The sequence below is a fragment of the Crinia signifera genome, chromosome 19 (assembly GCF_055691185.1).
Source record: "Crinia signifera chromosome 19, ASM5569118v1, whole genome shotgun sequence".
In the NCBI taxonomy this organism is placed as follows: Eukaryota; Metazoa; Chordata; class Amphibia; order Anura; family Myobatrachidae; genus Crinia; species Crinia signifera.
The window spans coordinates 63889431-63911522 of NC_139226.1; the positions used below are offsets into that span (position 1 = coordinate 63889431).

Consider the following 22092-nt stretch of genomic DNA (forward strand, 5'->3'; position numbering starts at 1 on the left):
CACAGCTCACTAGCAGCTTGTGACTGCAGGCGGTAGTAATATCAAAGATGGAGACAGCTTTGTCTCAAACTGAAAACTTGAACTGTCAAGGGTGGTTACCAGTTACTCAGAACCCGCTACCCCTCCATTTATGCTACTGCTATATATGAACTCTTATTGATTCAAGCAAGCATCGCAGATAATCCAATCAGCTGACTTGGCAATAGTCTTCTGATAAATGTAGCTGAAAGTAATTTTAAGTGTGGCAAAAAAGCTCATGGGCCAGAAGTAATGACGCCCAAGTCCGGTGGCCATTTATATAAACAGCAATCACTTACAAGGCAAAACCAGGCCCTGTAAGTGATTGCCCCTTTCAAAAAAAGTCAGAGCTTGTCCGGCATCCTGCATGACCACCCAACTCAGGTGCCATTATATTCGGCCCCATGTCTATTTGGGATGCAGTTTAAATCCTGGCGGTCGGGATCCCGGCGTTCAGAATCCCGACGCCGGAATCCCGACCGCCGAAATCCCGACCGCCGAAATCCTGACAGTTTCTCTCTCCGTGGGTGTCCACGACACCCCTGGAGGGAGAATAAATTAGCGTGCCGAGCATAGCGAGGCACCAGGGCCCGCTGCGTGGCGAGCGCAGCGAGCCCGCAAGGGGGGGCGATCCACGTCCCCCCCTTGTCGTGATTTCGGCGGTCGGGATTCCGGCGTCGGGATTTTGAACGCCGGGATCCCGACCGCCGGGATTTCATACTGAATCCGTCTATCTCTATGATGAGTACACTTAATAAATAGGCCACTTAGAAACTACAATATATTACTTTTCAGCTGTGGCATGATCAGTGGATATAAGCAAGATAAACAAATATCCTTTTTAATTTTTTATATTGAAAACACAAGTGAGGGGCAATATAAAAACTATTGCTCATAGTAACTGACCAGTATGTAGCTGTCATCTATGCAGCCCAGTTTGGAATATAACTCAAACATATGAATGGCTGCTTTAGGTAAAGCTATGGGAGGCTCTGGTGGGGAAACTTTTCCCTTATTTTCCATAAGTGTATGTTACTATATTGTCAATATCATATAAAATAATGTGCATTAGAGTGTATGCTCATAGCTATCAAAATGTTTGTTCTGAATTGTCAGATCACATTGGCTGCATGGGGATATGCAGGTTGAATGATCATTCCGCAATGACAGTGGATGGTGGATGAGTGTACGCCATTGTTTAACCTGGTTATGTTAATAAAAATTCAGATTTAAGGCTTTGGTTTTAGAGATGTATTACTTTAGAAGCTCACACACAGGGCCAGTACATTGTGCTTGAGCATCCAAAAGGGCACGGTATGAGGACAAACCAATAAATACTGTCCTGTGCAGCATCATGATGTGATGTACAGATGTAACCATGCTCATCTATCCATTGATGCATGATGGTGGCCAATGTCTGAGCAACCACCAGGCTGCAACTACTTGCAGCCCAGCAAACAGAGCAGATGAGGTTGGCTACATCTGTACACAAGTGGCCACTAACTATTCCTTTGTAGTGTTCCGTGTACAATTGTGTAATTTAATAACTAAACTGACTCTTACCTGCCCTTATGTGTCATGGTGATACGCTTACTGGGTTTCAGCTCGACTCCATTCTTAAACCATTTCCCAGTCACCTTCTCATCAGAAACTTCACATTTAAAGACGGCCTGTTCCGAAGCTTTGACTGTCAGGTCAGCAATGCCCTGCAAGACTTCTAGTTGTTTCTCTGTAGGATGTAGGAGAATGCCATGTGTTAATAGGAGGGAGTGCTAAGAAGCATTGTTCACTGACGTATAATTAAGCCTCATTAGCTTATACCTTCCACTATAAGGTCAGCTTCACATTTTCCACCATTGGTCAACACTTGATAACGCCCAGAATCTTCTTGAGTGCTTTCATTGATGATCAAAAAGTGTTTTTTTCCATCTTTCTTGAATCGATATTTGAATGTTTCCTCACGGGTAAGCTCCACTCCATCTTTCATCCTTGTAAACAAGAAAAGGACAAGCTAGATTACTACAGTGGATTAAAGGTCCCTCATTGTATGCACAAAGAACAGGCAAATAGCTTTCAGACCAGCCAATAATCATGCATTGATAGGTTACATCTGAATACATATTTTTCCATTGCAAACATAGCGGCCTATGACACTGCTTCCTCGTGAGTTTACAGATTGCATTCTAAGGGAAGTTACTTCAGTAAACACATGTATGTCCTCTCTGTGAGCACTGTTAAGGAGAATTATTTGTTTCCATGGGAAGGAGAGTAAAAACATGGATGACATACCACATGACTAGCGCTCCTTCTTCTGATACTTCCACTTCCATTTCAATTTTATCTCCCACAAAGACTTGTTGATCTTCAAGTGGTCGCACAATTGTAACAGGAGGTTCTGAAGGCAAGATTTTTAAGATATTACTGTATATTCATATTTATTCAACTAAAGCTGGATACGCACTGAGCGATATGACATCCATTGTATGCGCCATATGGGTGCTACCACTATCACTTGTGATGATGCTAGGTTTGCTCAAACCTAGTGACATTGCTAGCGACACCATGCATGTTAATAAAGGATAGAACAGCATTCTTTTCATTCTTCATTATGATTCCAGTGTGTATGGGTGATCTGTGCTGATGGTGGTTCGTTATGAATCTGGAACTAATCAGCATTGCTCCAGTGTGGACCCAGTATTACACTTTTCATTTTTAATTTGTATAGTCTGGATTATAATTGTAAAATATCTGCATAAAGAGAGATCTAATATATTCTGCTCCTGAAAAATGCACGACATACAATTTGTTTTATTCACCTTTGACAAAGAGTTCTGTGAAACATTTCTCATCACCAATAACACACTCATAGTTGGCATCATCCGCTAGGGTGCATTTGTTAATGGTCAAAACCCTTTTCAGGCCAACGTTCTCAAACAAGTATCTGTAATGATAAAGGTGGTTTATGTTGTCAGCATTTATTATGAAGGCAAAGTACAGTATTCTCGCTCATGCCTAACAGGATTGGATTCAAGTTTGTAGGATGTCAGGACAAATAATTTTATAGTATGCTGCCAATTATATTTTTAAGTATAATGGGGGAAATTTACTAAGAACACGAATACGATTTTTCGTATTCGTATTCTTAATACGAAGGCAAAAGGCTGTTTTAGCCGTATGCAAATTCGTGTTCCAGAGGGTATTTTACAAAGCAGAACGTGTGTCCCCAAAACAGAATGGATAGGTATATAATATAGTGTAAAACCTTTTATTATACAAAACATACACAAAAGAACTGGAGGTAAAATTAACAAGATGGCAGGTTACCATAGATGGTGGAGAACCAGATGGTATCTAAGTTCTCATATGCGCATAAGTACACAGTGGTAATACCCGGGATAAGACCTCTGTTTCCTCTATGCATGCGGTAACTCCAACAAAGTCCAGTGCACCTCCAGATCAGAATCCAGAATCGGAGTTTGCTGGATTCTAATCTGGAGGTGCACTGGACTTTGTTGGATTTACCGCATGCATAGAGGAAACAGAGGTCTTATCCCGGGTATTACCACTGTGTACGTATGCGCATATGAGAACTTAGATACCATCTGGTTCTCCACCATCTACGGTAACCTGCCATCTTGTTCATTTTACCTCCAGTTCTTTTGTGTATGTTTTGTATAATAAAAGGTTTTACACTACAGTAGGAGCAAGTTTCATCTTTGCTCCTTTGTCCATGGCTAGCCATGGCTATTCTATTGTTCTCAGCTGCAATACAATACGTATACCTATCCATTCTGTTTTGGGGACACACGTTCTGGTATGGTCCATATTTAGAGTGTGGAGGATTTCCCTTAGACCCACTTTGGAGGATTTTGCTATTCATGTGGACCCCATAGGAGCTTGACATACGGAGAAGAGGACCGTTCACTCTACCCGAGGAACGCACGGTATTACACCCACATACACCAGCTATCACACATCTTGGAGAAGAGGAACGTATCCCAACTCCAAGGGAAGTGGTGGTTCACTATATTATTAGCGCCGTTGGAGGGCACATCCATCAACTCTTTGTTTCACATATTCTTTTGAGTGGTTTTAGGGTACCACTTGTTTGGATGCACCTTCCACTTGGCAGCTATTAGCGCATAGAACATCAGAGACTACCTTTTCCTGTTTATTTTACAAAGCAGTAAAATACGACTGCTTTGTAAACTCCGATGGCGTATTCATTCGTATTAGCAGGCGTATATACGGACGCTAATACGAATTAGTATAGGCAGTCTGCACGGATCAGTCAGATCCGTGCAGGCTGCAGTGTGTTAAAAAAAAAAATTTAAAATGGCATGGGGTCCCCTCCATGGCCGTAACCAGCACCAGTCTCAAAGACCCGGGCTGGTTCTAAAAAATCATATACTGTATATAATCATAGAGCTCCGCTGAATTTTTAAAACCAGCCCCAGGCTCCAGGGCCGGGGCTCCAGCCCTACCGACCAGTCAACCTGTGCAGGGGTCCTGGGGGAGTGAGGACCCCCCAATGAAGGGGTTCCCCCCCCCTTCAGAACTTACCTGCCCAGGCTGAAGTCTGGTGCTGTCCCCGGGACCCCTGGGCTGTGGGTACGCGGCTGATCTTTGTGTAAAAAAATAGAATGATAAACAATTGTCTAATACTGTTAAACTAGCACAGCAAGCCTCCCCCGCATGCTAGGACTTGGAGAACCACAAGTCCGAGCATATGGGGCATTAAAGGGCCCGCTGGCTCTTGTAGTTCCACAGTAATAGAATTAGTAAAAAAAAACACTGACACACATGAAAAATAAAACTTTATTACATCTAAAGCCCACACATACTGATACTTACCTATCTTGAGCCCGGTCCCTATCCCTGGGTCTCGGTCGGTGTCCTGTGGCTCTGGGTCCGGCTCCGGTGTCCAAGGGTCCACGTCCGGTGTCCGACGAAATCCATAGGGGACCTGTGGAAGCAAATTATACTTACAAGTCTCCTGTGGCGTAGATCAGGTCCTCTTCAATCCATGTAGGCTCCAGGTGGACTTGGCAAAAAAATAAACTGAGTATGCGAACCAAGCCGTACTGAGCAGGAGCTGCACAATGTCTTCGTTTACATCGTGCGGCTCCACCCCCGAATAGTGCTATTGGCCGGCTTGCGGTGCCTAGTGGTGCTAGCCAGCCAATAGTGCTATTCGGGGGGGCGGAGCTGCACGATGTAAACAAAGACATTGTGCGGCTCCTGGTCAGTCTGGCTTGGTTCGCGTACTCGGTTTATTTTTTTTGTCAAGTCCCCCTAGAGCCTACATGGATCGAAGAGGACCTGATCTACCCTGGAGGAGACTTATAAGTATACAGATGGAGCCTGGCTCATCCAGACAGCTGCCAGCTCCCACCAGGGGGTGAGACGCTCGCGTTCCCTGTGGCAACGGAGCTCCCCCCGGGTCCCCGCCACCAGTCTCCCTTGCTGCCCCGACCCCCCCCCCCCTAACCCTGCCCATCTTCCTGAAGCGGAGACAGCTGGATGAACTACAAGTGCCAGTGGGCACTTTAATGCACTGCATGCTGGGACTTGTGGTTCTCCAGGTCCCAGCCTGCAGAGGAGGCTTGCTGGGACTCATAGTTTCACAGTATTAGACAATGGTTTATCATTCTATTTTTTACACAAAGATGAGCCCAGTACCCACAGCCCAGGGGTACCGGGGACAGCACCAGGCTTCAGCCTGGGCAGGTAAGTTCTGGAGGGGGGGGGGGGGGGGGGAACCAACCCTGGCCCTGGAGCCTGGGACTGGTTTTAAAAATTCAGCGACGCCCTATGTCAGTGGTTTGCTGATTTTTTAGAACCAGCCCCGGCTCTTTGAGCCTGGTGTTGGTTACGGCCGTGGGGGGACCCCACGCCATTTTTTTAAATTTATTAGAAAATTAGGAATCACCATTCTTTTGAATGGTGATTCCTAGTCATATTTTCCGATGGCGTATACATTTGTATTTGTAAATACAAATACGAATGTGCCATAAATACAAATATGAATATGCAAATTTTTGCCATAGTAAATGCCAAAAATACAAATACGCCTAAAAAAATTGTATTTTACTATGAAAATACAAATTTTTTTAGGCGTATTTGCCTTAGAAAATTTCCCCCAATGTGTAAATCAGGGGTTCCCAATCTTTATTGAATCACGGCACCCTAGAGTATCAGATTTTTTTCACGGCACCCCTAGACCAAATTAACATAATTAGATTGGGTTTATATGCGATTCTTAGGGTCAGTTATGTGGTAAAGGGCAGGATTTGCTTCTGTTTGTACACATTTTATGATTGGCAGCCACCAGCACTGGTTTTGCTCATACATAATTACCCATTAATAATTTGAGTTGGTCCTGGACCACCAACCAAGGGCACCCCTGCATGTATCCTGAGGCACCCCTGGGAGCCACGGCACACAGTTTGGGAACCACTGGTGTAAATACTAACAGAGCCATAAATGTGTTAAACATACTTTAGCACTTTTTAAAAATCCTAATTTGGAGTAACAATGCCCTATTTGGAGTAACAATGCACAATGCATGTCAGTGATAATAACAAGCACACTGGTTATAAAAATATGGGAAACATTGTTGCAAAAAGGTGTGTATAATTGTAGCCTTAATTACAGGCCCAGAGTCATGGGTTAATTGGACCGAGAAATTGGCCCAAATTGGATGCGTTTCATGTTCCTGGCTGCATCGGACTTGATGGGACCTCGAACGCATCCAATTTGGGCCTATTTCTCAGTTCGATCCGTCGGGAACAGGTGAAATCATCCCATATCACAGTAGCGTATGGGAGCCTTTACACTGGATTTTATCACTGGAAAAATCAGTAGGAAGTCATCAACAACATTAACATAAAGGGCGGGATGTACAAAGACGAAAATGCTGTAAAACCCGTTTTGCTGTATTTTCAAATGTACTAATACCCGGCCACCGTGTCATCGCAGGGCACTGTATCGCCACCTTTGGGTGGTGATACCCTATAGAAGCATATGGGCTGTCCGCCGCAGTCCTATGTGCTGCTCCTCTTCCCACAGCAGCATGTCCCAACCAAGTATGTCCATCCGGCTGCAGGTGAGAGGAGGAGACGCCGGGGACTGCCGCAGAGCCAAGGAGGTGACGGAGACTCCCCGCACACCACATCACAGGTATCGTAGGGGGCCTCCGTTAGTACATATGCGCTAGCATCGCGGTGGGGGCATGGCGAGGGGTGACGCCCAAGGACAGTAGTGGCTACATAAAAAGACAGTCATGGCTGCAACTGTGCCCACCTCTGAATCAGGCTCACTTTTTCCCCTTTCACACAAAGATTCTGGCCTGGAATAATTCCAGGGCAACACAGGCCTTGGCTTGGTGTGAGTACTAAGTCCGCCACCAGGGTTGTGACCGGGGTCAAGGAATGATCCGGGAAGGCTGCAGTGTGAAAGTGCCACCCAGATTATCCAACCTGGATCATGCTAAGATGACCAAATAGGTGAATCAGCTGCTCCTGGAGATGATGTCATCTCCAAGCGCCAGTATATCTGGCAGCATTGATACATGGGTGCAGTCTGAAAGGGATGACCCGACAATAACCCAATTGCAGACTGCATTGTGAACACAGTTTTAGCAGCAGTGACACAGCTTGAAACCACATTCCATAACCCAGGTAGGACCCAGGTATTCTGTGTAAAAGGGTTATTACAGTATGCAAATATCTATTCTTGGTATAAACTAATCAGTTCAACTTTCTTATGTGACATGCAGTTGACAAATTTGTTGTTGTCCTTGAATGACTCTCTTCTTAGTTCAAGCATAAATTATGTTACATTGGCAAAGATTGTTCAGATTTTCTGTCACTTACTTGGCACTTTGACGTATCTCTTGCCCATTCTTAAACCACTTAACTACAAGATCAGGGTTTGTGACCTCCACCGTCATTTTAATCTTGTGGCCTTTGTCTACTGAATAACAGGATTCTAATTTCTTTCCAAATGCTGCAAAGGTAAAGTAGACATTATCAATATAGGTATCAATATCTGTTATTTTAAGAACTTCATTAAAGAAAACTCTTTGGCATACGGTCATTAGGTCTACACCAACTAGGTCGACAAGAAATTGGGTCGACACCACTAGGTCGACAGGCAGCAAGGTCAACATGAGTCAAGGTCGACATGTGTCTATGTTGACAGGTCATTAGGTCGACACAAGCATTAGGTCGACATGGTATAGGTTTGTAAGGGGATAGAATCCTTTTTGTAGGATTTGCGCTCAGTGGGTAGAAGCAGCCTGATTAGGAGGTTTTTAGTTGGGTATATATGTTGTGCAGATGCACAGCAATGATCAGGCGCTAGGGGGGGGGGATGGGATGAGAAAACAATAAGGGGCAGACCATAAGACAAATGGGGTAGGGATCACGTGAGGGGGTTAGTTTCTGAGATTGGGACGACAAGATAGAGATAAAGAAAAGGGGTAATGCAATACAATGAGAAAGGTTATAAATAAAGATATGAAGAAGTGAAACAAATGAAAAAAATGAAAAATGAAAATAATAAAATAAAAATAAAAATAATAATAAAAATAAAATTAAAAAATAAAAATTGACCAAATGTGTTTACACTCTTTCTGTGAGTAGGTAGAAGCAGTCCAGGTTTTAGGGAGGTTGAATAAGCTTGCCCTGCACTATTCTGACGGCTATGCCGCTTGCTGCGGCTTTGCAAACTTACGGGACTTCGGAGCGTACAGCTGGTGACGGCACCTGCCGGCTTCTTCGTTTGCGGCTCTGCGGTATCGTCTGGCAGGGGGTTGCTTCTCCTCTTCTGCTGGGGAGCTTCTTGTGCTTTAAACCAACGCGTTTCACACGCAAGGTGCTTTATCAAGGATGTTTCTAGCTTGTTTTTTTTCCTTTTAAATAGGGTAAACTTTATTGAGAAAACGGAAGTGTAAAAACGGAAGTTGTCATAACAACTGGTGGGAACCTCATGTCTTTGGGTCTTTGTTTTTTTAAAGAATAAAATAAAATAAAAATTGGTCAATTGTTTTATAAAAAAGTTGAAAATAAATATAAATTAGGAAAAAGTGGTAAATAAAGATAGAAATAAGATAAGTGAAATATAAAAAATAGGAATAAAAAATATAAATAAGAAAAAAATATAAATGAATATAAAAATAAAAATAAATAAAAATAAATCTAAATAAAAATAAATAATAAAAATAAATAAAAATAAATACACAGTAGTTGGAATGGAAATTGTGGACAAAGGGGGTTCAGGATTAGTAAGGGACTTATAAACATCAGGAAGGGAGGGGTCAAGATTATTTTAGCGTGGACATCAAAGGAAGGCTTTTAGCTCAATGTCTATATTCAACCCTTTCGGTTCCAGGGTGTCCAAAGCGTATATCCATCTAGTCTCGGTTTTTTTGAGGTTAGATACCAGATCTCCTCCTCTCCAATGTGGTTCTACATGTTGTATACCCATAAAGGTGAGACCTTTTGGGTCTTTGTTGTGCTCTTTCAGAAAATGTGATGATACACTGTGGGTTTGTAGTCCTCTTTTTATATTATATAGATGTTCCGCGATTCTTATCTTAATTTTTCTTTTTGTTTGTCCCACGTATTGGTATCCACATTGGCATTCCAAGAGGTACACTGCTCCCTCTGTTTCGCAGGAAATGTGTTCTTTTATTCTGAAACTTTTTTTGTTTTGATTAGAAGTAAAGGTTTTTGTGGGTTTTGTTCCAGCGCTTTGGTTTTTACAACCTTTACATTTCGTGCAGTAGAAGAAGCCAGTACTCATTTTCTTGTTGTTTGTTTCTGGTGGTGGTAAATAGCTTTTTGTCAGTTTTTGTCTTAAGTTTGAGGCTTTTCGGTAGACGACTTTCGGTTTTGGGGGAAGTATTTGTTTTAGGTCTTCATCAAGTAGAAGAATGTGCCAGTGTTTTTTTAAAAATAGAAGAAATTTTAAAAAAACACTGGCACATTCTTCTACTTGATGAAGACCAACAAGAAAATGAGTACTGGCTTCTTCTACTGCACGAAATGTAAAGGTTGTAAAAACCAAAGCGCTGGAACAAAACCCACAAAAACCTTTACTTCTAAAACAAAAAAAGTTTCAGAATAAAAGAACACATTTCCTGCGAAACAGAGGGAGCAGTGTACCTCTTGGAATGCCAATGTGGATACCAATACGTGGGACAAACAAAAAAGGAAAATTAAGATAAGAATCGCGGAACATCTATATAATATAAAAAGAGGACTACAAACCCACAGTGTATCATCACATTTTCTGAAAGAGCACAACAAAGACCCAAAAGGTCTCACCTTTATGGGTATACAACATGTAGAACCACATTGGAGAGGAGGAGATCTGGTATCTAACCTCAAAAAAACCGAGACTAGATGGATATACGCTTTGGACACCCTGGAACCGAAAGGGTTAAATATAGACATTGAGCCTTCCTTTGATGTCCACGCTAAAATAATCTGGACCCCTCCCTTCCTGATGTTTATAAGTCCCTTACTAATCCTGACCCCCCCCCTTGTCCACAATTTCCATTCCAACTACTGTGTATTTATTTTTATTATTTATTTTTATTTAGATTTATTTTTATTTTTATTTATTTTTATTTTTATATTCATTTATATTTTTTTCGGTACTTATGTAGTATCTGGGCTGCCGATTTTTTGATTGTATGCCTTAAGTTAAGGCATACAATCCGATGCGATGCGATGCGATATCGCATCGCATCGCATCGCATCGCATCCGATATCGGATGCGATGACCCGATTTTTCCATAGGAATCAATGTTAAAATGATTCCTATGGAAAAATGGGTCCTTTTCATACCCCTACTATCCAAGTGGGCATGGAGTTGGATATAAACCTGTGGCGAGCGTAGCGAGCCACCGAGCCCGAAGCGTGGCGAGCGAAGCGAGCCCCGCGAGGGGACGGTATTCGTCCCCTCGCGGGGCTCGCTTCGCTCGCCACGCTTCGGGCTCGGTGGCTCGCTACGCTCGCCACAGGTTTATATCCAACTCCATGCCCACTTGGATAGTAGGGGTATGAAAAGGACCCATTTTTCCCATTGAATTCCATGTTAAAATGGACTCAGTCCATTTTAACATTGATTCCTATGGAAAAATCGGGTCATCGCATCACATCGCATCGAATCGCATGGTCGCATGCGATGCGATGCGATCTCCCGATCCGACCCGATTTAGAAATCGGCAGCCCAGATACTACATAAGTACCTTTTTTTCTTATTTATATTTTTTATTCCTATTTTTTATATTTCACTTATCTTATTTCTATCTTTATTTACCACTTTTTCCTAATTTATATTTATTTTCATCTATTTTCTATATTTCTATATTCATTTTCACCTTTCTCCTTTTATTGCACTTCGTTTTTTAAGGCAACTTTTTTATAAAACAATTGACCAATTTTTATGTTATTTTATTCTTTAAAAAAACAAAGACCCAAAGACATGAGGTTCCCACCAGTTGTTATGACAACTTCCGTTTTTACACTTCCGTTTTCTCAATAAAGTTTACCCTAATTAAAAGGAAAAAAAACAAGCTAGAAACATCCTTGATAAAGCACCTTGCGTGTGAAACGCGTTGGTTTAAAGCACAAGAAGCTCCCCAGCAGAAGAGGAGAAGCAACCCCCTGCCAGACGATACCGCAGAGCCGCAAACGAAGAAGCCGGCAGGTGACGTCACCAGCTGTACGCTCCGGAGTCCCGTAAGTTTGCAAAGCCGCAGCAAGCGGCATAGCCGTCAGAATAGTGCAGGGCAAGCTTATTCAACCTCCCTAAAACCTGGACTGCTTCTACCTACTCACAGAAAGAGTGTAAACACATTTTTTCAACTTTTATTTTTATTTTTTAATTTTATTTTTATTATTATTTTTTTTTTTTATTTTATTATTTTCATTTTTCATTTTTTTCATTTGTTTCACTTCTTCATATCTTTATTTATAACCTTTCTCATTGTATTGCATTACCCCTTTTCTTTATCTCTATCTTGTCGTCCCAATCTCAGAAACTAACCCCCTCACGTGATCCCTACCCCATTTGTCTTATGGTCTGCCCCTTATTGTTTTCTCATCCCATCCCCCCCCTAGCGCCTGATGATTGCTGTGCATCTGCACAACATATATACCCAATTAGGTCGACATGGGCTAGGTCGACAGTAAAAAGGTCGACAATGGTTTTTTCACTGGTTTTTGAGCCGACATGTGCCGACAGATGGTATTTCATGCCCTACCATCCACTAGGGCGTGGTGGGAGAATAAAATAGTGTGCCGAGCACAGCGAGGCACCGTGCCCGAAGCATTGCCAGTGAAGCGAGCGATGCGAGGGGATGCGGTGCACTTCAAACTGTGTCCATGTCGACTGTGTCGACATTCGGGTCAATAAACAGAGAACAAACATGTCGACCTTTTGACTGTCGACCTTGCCTATGTCGACCTAATGCTTGTGTTGCCCTAATGTCCTGTCGACCTAGACCCATGTAGACCTAGACCCATGTCGACCTAGACATATGTCAACCTTGACCCATGTCGACCTAGACCCATGTCGATATTGCTGCCTGTCGACCTAGTGGTTTCAACCCAATGGTTGTCAACCATTTTGGTGTAGACCTAACAATACACACCCAACTCTTCTCCCTGCAGGATGTAATGCATTAAATTCTCTTCCTTTATGAATTACTAATCCACTGAGTTTTTGTTAAAAATGCACAATGTACATATTTTGTATATTTAAAAAAAAAAGAGATGTAAAACTGGTAATTTAGATAAAGATGATTGAAGGATACACTACAAGACAGATTTTTTTTTAAGTCCAATTACTTGAGACAAATAGACCTTCTTGGAAATATGTCATCTTGCACGGTGTGTGCACCATGGGTTCATAATGTACTTTGCACATGGTCCCATAAGCCAAGAGTCCCTGTGCTAGCCTTTTAAATTATGTGGCTACCCTGCCTTCACATGCTACTGCCAATGGGGGAGAAAGGCCTTGGTCCCAAATCTGTTGCTTTGGCTTAATGGGCAGCATTGGACTCTTCATGCATGCTGGCTCCTCCCTAGTGACTAGCCACTATATTAAATACCTTGCTGCTTAGGGTGGGGTTTAATTCTTCTGCACTGTTTGGTCAGGCCTCTGTCGGTAAGCCAGCCAGTGCAGGATATCCAGGTTGCAAAACCAGTCAAGGCCGGAGGCTTTTCACTCCTCATCTTTGATGCTCTAATCGGCTCATGGCTCCTCTTCTCCTACAATTTTCTTTCTCTTCCTGCTACGGAATGTTCATTTTCCAATCCTCTTATTCCTTAAGATGTGGACACACGAGTCGATCCGGCAGCCACTGATATTGATTCAATATCAATGGCCAGCAGGGTGCCAGCATTGGTTGGCTGGGAGGGAGAGACAGCGCAGCCGGAGGGATAGGGGGGTAGGCACTCTGTTCACCACAGATATGTGCTAAATCACAAACTGGTAAAACCCCAATATATTAATTAGATTTAAAAATATAATTTGTGATTTAGCACATACTGCATCTCTGTTTTGTCTATTACTGTGAATACATGGCATGGACGGTAACAATTAAAGACACCAAATCAGATGATAAAATCTGACAGTTGCATGGTGACTATTAATAGAGTGTCTCTAAAGCTGGGTACACATTGGGTGATAAATCATTAATATCGTTGACGATATCACTTATATACAGTGCAGTATGTGCAGTCAATATTGTTAATGATACGCGCGACCGCAAGTTGTTAACGACTCCTGTGTTGTCTGTCCATGCAGCTCAAACTGACAATATCGGCAGCAGCTGCATTTACGGAGCGAGGGGCGGTGACACCGTGACCGATATCGTGAACAATATTGCACTGTGTGTACTGTCAATATTGTTCTTCCGCAGCACTGCCCATATAGTTAACTATATCGGAGGCCACAGGAATCATCTAGTACAGGGGTGGCCAAACCTGTCCTCAAGATCTACCAACAGTCCATGTTTTTCTGGCAACCTGTGGGTCTATAGAAGGAATGAATGCAGTATGTCTGAAAATGTGACAGTTAGTAATGACTACAGCTGTGCACCAGCTAGGTGACTTGGAAAACGTGGACCGGTGGTAGATCTTGTGGACTGGTTTGGCTACCCCTGATCTAGTATGTAAACAGCATTTGAAGTCAGTTATTCCAGGCATTCTCTCCCCATTATTCTAAATGTTTTTCATATCCTGAGCGGATTTTTGTAAACTTTTCTGAATTTTCCTTATCACCTGTTAAATTGTGTTAACTGATTATATATACCTAAGTAAATATAGATCATCTTTCAACACAATTGTAATATTAAAGCCATATCAATACCTTAGTACACTGTGTTACAGTTTGACAAGTGTACCGCCCCAGTTAAACTTCTGTTCTATTTTCTGTTACCTTCACTTTTTTTGATCTCCACTCTTACTTTCTTCAATCGCTTCAGCATGCCTCTGAGATCAGTGACACCATACTGAAAGGCAATTTTTTCATACTCAGATGGTTTGGCTTTCTTCAATATTTCCCAGACATCAGGAGGAATTCCTTCTGGTTGTTCCTCTTCCTTTTTCTTTTCCTCCCTAACAAATGGAAGATAAGGTGATGCGTGGATGTTTGATGCCTGGTAGCAATGGTGTGTTAAAGTTTTAGCGTATATGGATGATGTTGTGTGCTTAGGATATAATAAAGTGACTCTGGATAGGGCTAAACTTTTGACCTTGATCTTTTGTAGTGGATCATGTTTTAAAATAAATTTGAACAAATGCAAAGTTAAATGTTTCGGTGAAAGTAAAGAATATTAAAAGCCAGTTGGTAAGTGTAGAGAGTATAAAGTGTAAACACTGGAGGTTTCCAAGGTGCAAAAAACAGAAAAGCAGCTCAATATACCCCAAAAAACTTGTTTAACCAAAAAAAAACAAGTGAGACAATGAAATACAGAAATAATTAGGATATATCCAAAGTGCTGTCTGTGTATGATTTTCCTTCTTCTCCCGTTCTCACGGATGGGATAAAAACTTGGGACTAGAATAGAACATACCACATTCACAAACAGTGTGTGTTTCAGAAGCTCATAAAGGTATCTTTATGGTGATGTTGATAACCTTCACCAGGGTACACCAACGTGTCCAAGTAACTTATTTAGACGTACATATCCACTCACTCAAATTCAGAAGGTGTAACATATACAGTGGTTTCTTTTTAAGTAAGCGTACCCAGGGCCGGTGCAAGGCACCGGAGCGCCCCAGGCGAGTCGGGGTGGGGGCGCCCCGGTGCCGGGGGGGTACCTGTCCTGCGGCGCTGTGTATTTAAATCTGGCGGCGGAGGCAGCGGGGGTCCCTGCAGTCCATTAGAAATCACGAGCGCTATCCGCCGGGCTATGCGGAAGCGCTTCTAGTGTGAAAACACTGGCAGCACGCTGATTGGCTGAGATCAGCGTGCGCCGTGCTGCCAGAGTTTTCACACTAGAAGCGCTTCCGCATAGCCCGGCGGATAGCGCTCGTGATTTCTAATGGACTGCAGGGACCCCCGCTGCCTCCGCCGCCAGATTTAAATACACAGCGCCGTAGGACAGGTAACCGGGCGGCACAAAATGCCGCCCTCCAGTGGCCGGCGCCCTAGGCAAATGCCTAGATTTGCCCAGTGGTGGTGCCGGCCCTGAGCGTACCAATGACCAATTCACAGGAGATTTTCAAACACATCTGGGTTTCTTTTACTTGGAAAATATTTTGAACGGTGGAAAAATCACATAAAAACTTTTATTGCCAAAAAACTATTTTAAAATTGTACCACATGTAAGTATACTGAAAAAATAAATCCAAAGGAGGGTGAATGATGATAGGGAACTCACTATACAACAAAAAAGACCTTCCGGATAAGTCAAGAGTGTTTGTGAGTAAACCACCCAGTACCTTAGATAAATGTCCAGCAGTGACAATAAAGTAGTCCAAAAAAGAAGAAGTAGTGCAGGTCCAGATAGCCAACCAACGCGTTTCTATTTCAAATCTTTATCAAGGCCTTCAGAAAGATTTGAAATCGAGACGCGTTGGATGGCTATCTGGACCTGCACTACTTCTTTTTTGGACTACTTTATTGTCATTGGTACGCTTACTAAAAAAGAAACCACTATATCTGTTACACCTTCTGAATTTGAGTGAGTGGAAATGTACGTCTAAATAAGTTACTTGGACACGTTGGTGTATCCTGGTGAAGGTTATCAACATCACCATAAAGATACCTTTATGAGCTTCTGACACACACACTTTTTGAGTGTGGTATGTTCTATTCTAGTCCCAATTTTTTATCCCTTTCTTTGTTTCACATATACACCATCCGTGAGAACAGGAGAAGAAGGAAAATCATACACAGACAGCGCTTTGGATATATCCTAATTATTTCTGTATTTCAAGTGTAGAGAGTAGTATTAAAGTTTTAGGAGTAATTTTTGATAATAAATGAAATGGAAAAGAAATCTGGGATGAAATGGTCGAACAATGGTTGAAAAATGAAATTTTTGGAAATTGAGAAGATTAACTCTTTTTGGCAAAGTTTTAGTGATAAAAGCTGTAATCTTACCTATGCTTTTGTACATAGTGATGGCATTTTCTCCAGGAATTTTGTGCTTACGCAAATTAAATAGATTACTTTTTATCTTTTTCTGGGGTAGCACTATGGAAAGGCTAACGAGAGATATCGTGTGTAAAGATTTTGTGAACGGGGGGTTGTCTTTCTTGTCTTTCCTTGACCTACAAGTTTTCATAGGTGTGAATTATATCGCACAATTTTTTAGATTACTAAAGAGTGACTGTAGCAGGATGTATGTTGATATATATGCCTGGATGGTTGCTATGTACAGTAGTCTGAAGTGGGGAAGGAGAGTGAATGCATTACCAATGTCTGATATCATGTTTAAGTGGTATGCAGTGGTTGAGAGTTTTGTTCGTTAGTATGATTTGTTAGGTGTTGAAATGGATGAATGGAATGGAAGGATAAAAAGCGTTTGAAAGAAAGAGAGGTTGTTAGTTCAATTGATGGTCAGTCCTCAAAAATGAGTGAGAAAGTATGGAAAAATTTACAAAATGTGAAAGGTTTGAGTAACCGACAGTGTGAGATTGTATGGCTCAAACTGCATGACGCTTTGCCTGTAAGGGTGTTCCAAATGAAGAGAAATCTGGTGAGAAAGGAATAATGTCCGAGAGAGGTTCAGATGGGTATGGAAATACAAAAAGTGGAAAGAACCACGTTAACACTTATTGGGGCAGATAAATTATACCGGCGCATAGCGCACCACTATAATTCCTCCTGTTTTGCCTCATTAACGAGGCAAAGCCGGAAGGGAGATCAACAAGATGTATTACCATCTTGTCTGCCGAAGCGGGGGAGCAGGGTCAGGGCTCACATAATTTCAAAATAAAGAAAAGAACAGTTGGTGAAATGTAATAGGATGAGAGAATCAGAAAGTGAGAGAGTTGGTAAGAAATCTCCAGTTTTTTAAAGCGGCAATCATTTACACTGCAAAATCAAACTGGTTTTGCAGTGTACTGTAAATGATTGCCGCTTTAAAAAAACTGGAGATTTCTTACCAACTCTCTCACTTTCTGATTCTCTCATCCTATTACATTTCACCCAGAATATCTACAGTCTGAGCGCCCACTGTGAATGGCAGCAGTTTTAACCTTCCTGCTTTGTAAGTCTTTAGTCACATCCCTCAGACGCACCAGCTATACTGTACTTGCACCTTCCCCTGTGTAAATTACCGATCTAGGGGATGAATCCTATTAGCCGCTATGATCACAAGGGTGCAAATTATTGTGTCAGAGAATGTTCTTTACAGCGGTCCAAATTCACACTGAAGTGCTCTCCACCCCATAGAGGTTTAATTAAGTGATTTCAGCCCATGAAGGGTGAGAGATTGGGTTCCATTGGTGGCATTGAAAAGGCAATGGCCCATCACACCCATTCCACCTAATAGGATTGACCCCATACATATGGACTTTAATGTGAGCCATTAAGCATATGGGTTTGCAACTAATATTGTGTGACATATGTCAAAGACACCCCCATAGTACATCAATAAAATGAAAGATCTTTGTGCATCTGTAGAATCACATCACAGTCACCACCCAGGAATGCCCAATACATTCCACCATGATTCAGAGAATGTGCCTCAGAATCAGTACTGGGACCCTGTGACTTCTTAACACAGAACAATTTTACAGCATTGCATCTGGCTTAGAATCAGCCTCTTTTGGGTAAATTTACTAAGATGGGAATTCTATTGAAGATGGGACGTTGCCATAGCAACCACTCAGATTCTACTTTTGATCTATTTAGCACCTTCTACAAGATAATAGAATCTGTTTCATTGCTATGGGCAACATCTCATCTATTCAATGGAACTCCCATTTTTGTAAATTTCCCCAATTGTTTTCTCAATTGTGGCATAGAATTGTAACAAATTACCTTTTCTTGAGCAGCGCACTAAAGTCGAGTTCCCCAGCATCCTCGTCCTTTTTTGGTTCACCCCTAGAAATATACAATAAAATATATATAACAATCAGTCTCACAACAAAAGTAAGTGTATGGGGCAGACTTTCCCAACCACGGTCCTCAAGGCACACCAACAGTGCAGGTTTTAGTGATATCCAGGCTTCAGCACAGATGGTTTAATCAGAATCACTCAGGTACTAATTAAGTCACCTGTGCTCAAGCCTGGATATCTACAAAACCTGCACTGTTGGTGTGCCTTGAGGACCGTGGTTGGGAAAGCCTGGTATGGGGGGTTATAAAATCATAGTGAAGTTATTAAAAAAACATATTTGCTTCATTTAAAAAACCAAGTAATTTATAAAATGTATGGCATACGTACGTCCTTTTGAAAGATTGCAAAATATTGTCCTCACTGCTTGCCACTGGAAATAAATTGAAGAAAGCATTGATAATTGCCAATGTTAACTTGTAATTTTGTCTATTCATTTTATACAATAATTGAAACATAATAAGTATAATTTTTTGGTACTTATTTCCTAGCATGGCGCCCATCGTACGCGTACTCTCATTGATCGCATCGCATGTATCTTATGGCGCACAAACACATAAGATGCATGCAATGCTTACGATATCGGCCCGACACATACAATCTAGATCGTGGGTGCCGTGCTAGGAGATAAGTACCAATTTTTTTTTTAGAATACTAAAACCACTCGCACCTGTTTGCTAGGGTGCGAGTATAAGCAGCCTAGCGAAGTGGGCTGAATTAGGCCCTTAATTTGAAAGAGATTTAGATTTGGGTGGGGTGTGTTCAAACTGAACTCTAAATTAGAGTGTAATGGGTCCTACACACAGGGAGATTTTCTGATTGAATCATCAGCGCCATTTCCCAGCACTTATAGTAGCACTTACTAACTGCTTCGGGGATCATCTACATTTGGATATAAGTAATTTTAAAAGATTCCTCTCAGATGTAGCAGTACACACCCACGCTTCTAGGTGCCACATTCACCATCTCTTTTCACAATCTCTCCATATATGGAACTAGACATGCCCTTTGGGTGGAGCATGACACACCCCCTCAATGGGGCGCTTTGCAAAATTCTACTGCCAACTATAATCTCCCTGAAACAAGATTTCAAAAGTAGGCAAGTATGATTTGCACTGTATATGTTACACTTTTGAATATTGTGTAATGATTATAGAGCAGGGTTGCCTACCCTCCCGAAATGGCCGGGAGGGGCCTTAAAATCAGGTCCCCCTCCCGGCCCCCCGGAAAGGTGGGCAAACCCCCCCTGATCTCGGCTCCCCCCCCCCACACACACACACACCACGCACCATTTAATTCACCTGATATGCTTATCTCCGATGAGGGGGCGGGGCTAAAGTATCATAATTGCGTCATTTTAGTCCTGCCCCCTCCACGGAGATGTGCAAATCGGATAATTTTCAAGAATGGGGATGGGGCTTAATGATGTCACGTTCAAGCCCCGCCCCCAGAACTCCTGCTGAATGTCTCCTCTCCAGGCTTCTCCCGGAGAGGAGATTTAAAAAGTCGGCAACCCTGTTATAGAGGCTACTGTATTTCCATTATACTTGAATCACAGGTGTCACGTAAGGCCCATACACATACATTGGCGACTTTAAGCTAAAAGCAGATCAGTTTACTAATTTGAGGTGCTTTAATAGTGTGGATGGCGTTCCATAGCGTCCTGCTATGGAAAATCCTCCATTGTGAGAAAAATGCTAAAATGGGCGAAAAACGTTCAGTGTGCGTGGACTGAGCGTTTTTCAGCCCAGCTATTTTTTCCATCATCGGTCAGCATACACGCTGGGGGGAAAAATTGCCCAGTGTGTATGGACCTTAAGTCTACACCAATGTTTCTAAACTTGTAAGTGACTCTGGTTACCATAGCCATGGGGCCCAGTAATAGGAAAGGGACCCAGTCATTTTCAGCACATAGCTGGAATTCCTCTGCCGATTGGCTCACCTTTCCTTCCCAACCCCGGTTCCTTGACTACCTGCCGTGGAAAACAGACCAAGCTGGGGCTATATTCACTATTAAAGGAATGGGGGATGAGTGCACTTTGTCTTGTTTTGATTTATTTTTACCAGTACATCTCATTTCACATTGTAAACGTCAAAGCAAAATTTAAACTTGAATTCGCATGAGCATCACACCTCTGTCATAATTTTGTTTTGTATAGCCGCAAGATTTGTAGCTCAATCTGGGCTTCTAATTCAATGTATGAGATAGGAACGTGCACAAGAGATATCATTAATTATGTCTATAAATGTTACAAGTGTACTGTACTTCTGTAATGTTGCTGTATATTCAACCTATTTTGTTCACTGCTATAGGACCATTGTCTAGCCAAGCAATGTAAGAAAATACTAATAACATGAATTGAGAGGAAAACGTAATTTCTGACACTTTTTACTGCAATAACTTGTATTTTTATAAGCTGGCTCCGAGGGTTGCAGAGTGCGGGCGGGATGTTCTAACATCCGCCGCCCCTCTCTGCAAAAAGCTGGTGAATCCCTCCACGGTGCTGCCCTGACAGAGGGGCTTTAGTGCATACAATAATGCGTTCAAAATTCTGATAACTGGGCTGTAAAAGCATTTTCGCTTTAGAGCATCCCACCCTGTATCATGTGGCAAGATCTTACATAACAAGTACAAATATAACAAACATGACATACATACCTTGTTCCACATCAATATTGAAGGAAGTGCTGTCACATTTGTCTTTGGCGGTCACTTCACATCTGTACCCGCCAGTGTCAGCTGCAATAGCTTTAAGAATCTTCAGTTCAAAATTGTATATCTGTAAAGACATATGCTGTAAGTGTCATGTACCTGAATAAATGAGCCAGGATGGTTTATGTCTATGCATTTTTTGATCTTTTCTAAAAAGGAGTTGGATAGATTATATTGGGCAGAAGTGTAATAAGACCACAGAACTGTGCACTGTTGGAGGTCCTTGCCCTTTCCACTACTGTACTTTAGCTATTGTCATGACTATATTTCCATCCTCACCTCATTGGCCAATGTTTATAGTTTTCTTGTTTACAATATGAACCTGAACAACTACAAGTTCCACAATGATAGCACTCTCTCTTAATGGGCGGGATGTATTAAAATACAGCACCACACCTCTCCGCTCAGCCGCAGCGATGCTAGCGCATATGTATTAACATATGTCACTAGCATCACAGTGCGGTGACGGAGGCCCCCCCCGCGATACCCGTGATGTGGTGTCTCCGTCACATCCCGGCTCAGTGCGGCTGTCCCTGGTGCCTCCTCCTCCCCCTGCAGCCGGAAGGACATCCGGCTGTGACATATGCTAGTGGAGGAGGAATTTCAACGAGGACGGGGAGGGGGGTAGGAGTCTCTGGTGGATGGCGGGCAGCGGGTGGCGATAGAAGCCCATAGGCGATACCAAAGGTGGCGATACCCTGCCCTGTGGTGAGGCGGCAGCCGGGTAATAGTACATTTGAAAATGCAGCAAAACCGCATTTTTCGG

General features: G+C 42.4%; 1 protein-coding gene across 1 annotated transcript in view; it reads right to left on the reverse strand.

Moving 5' to 3' along the window:
* MYBPC2 (myosin binding protein C2) overlaps positions 1-22092 on the reverse strand; it is a 98429-nt gene that overhangs the window by 57147 nt on the left and 19190 nt on the right. The window contains exons 6-14 of the mRNA XM_083161506.1: positions 21273-21393; positions 18944-18986; positions 18538-18600; positions 14479-14657; positions 7896-8028; positions 2835-2959; positions 2308-2413; positions 1840-2006; positions 1582-1747 (exon numbers count right to left, since the gene is read on the reverse strand). Of these exons, the coding sequence (XP_083017632.1) occupies positions 1582-1747; positions 1840-2006; positions 2308-2413; positions 2835-2959; positions 7896-8028; positions 14479-14657; positions 18538-18600; positions 18944-18986; positions 21273-21393 (1103 nt within the window). The remainder of the gene's footprint in view (positions 1-1581; positions 1748-1839; positions 2007-2307; positions 2414-2834; positions 2960-7895; positions 8029-14478; positions 14658-18537; positions 18601-18943; positions 18987-21272; positions 21394-22092) is intronic.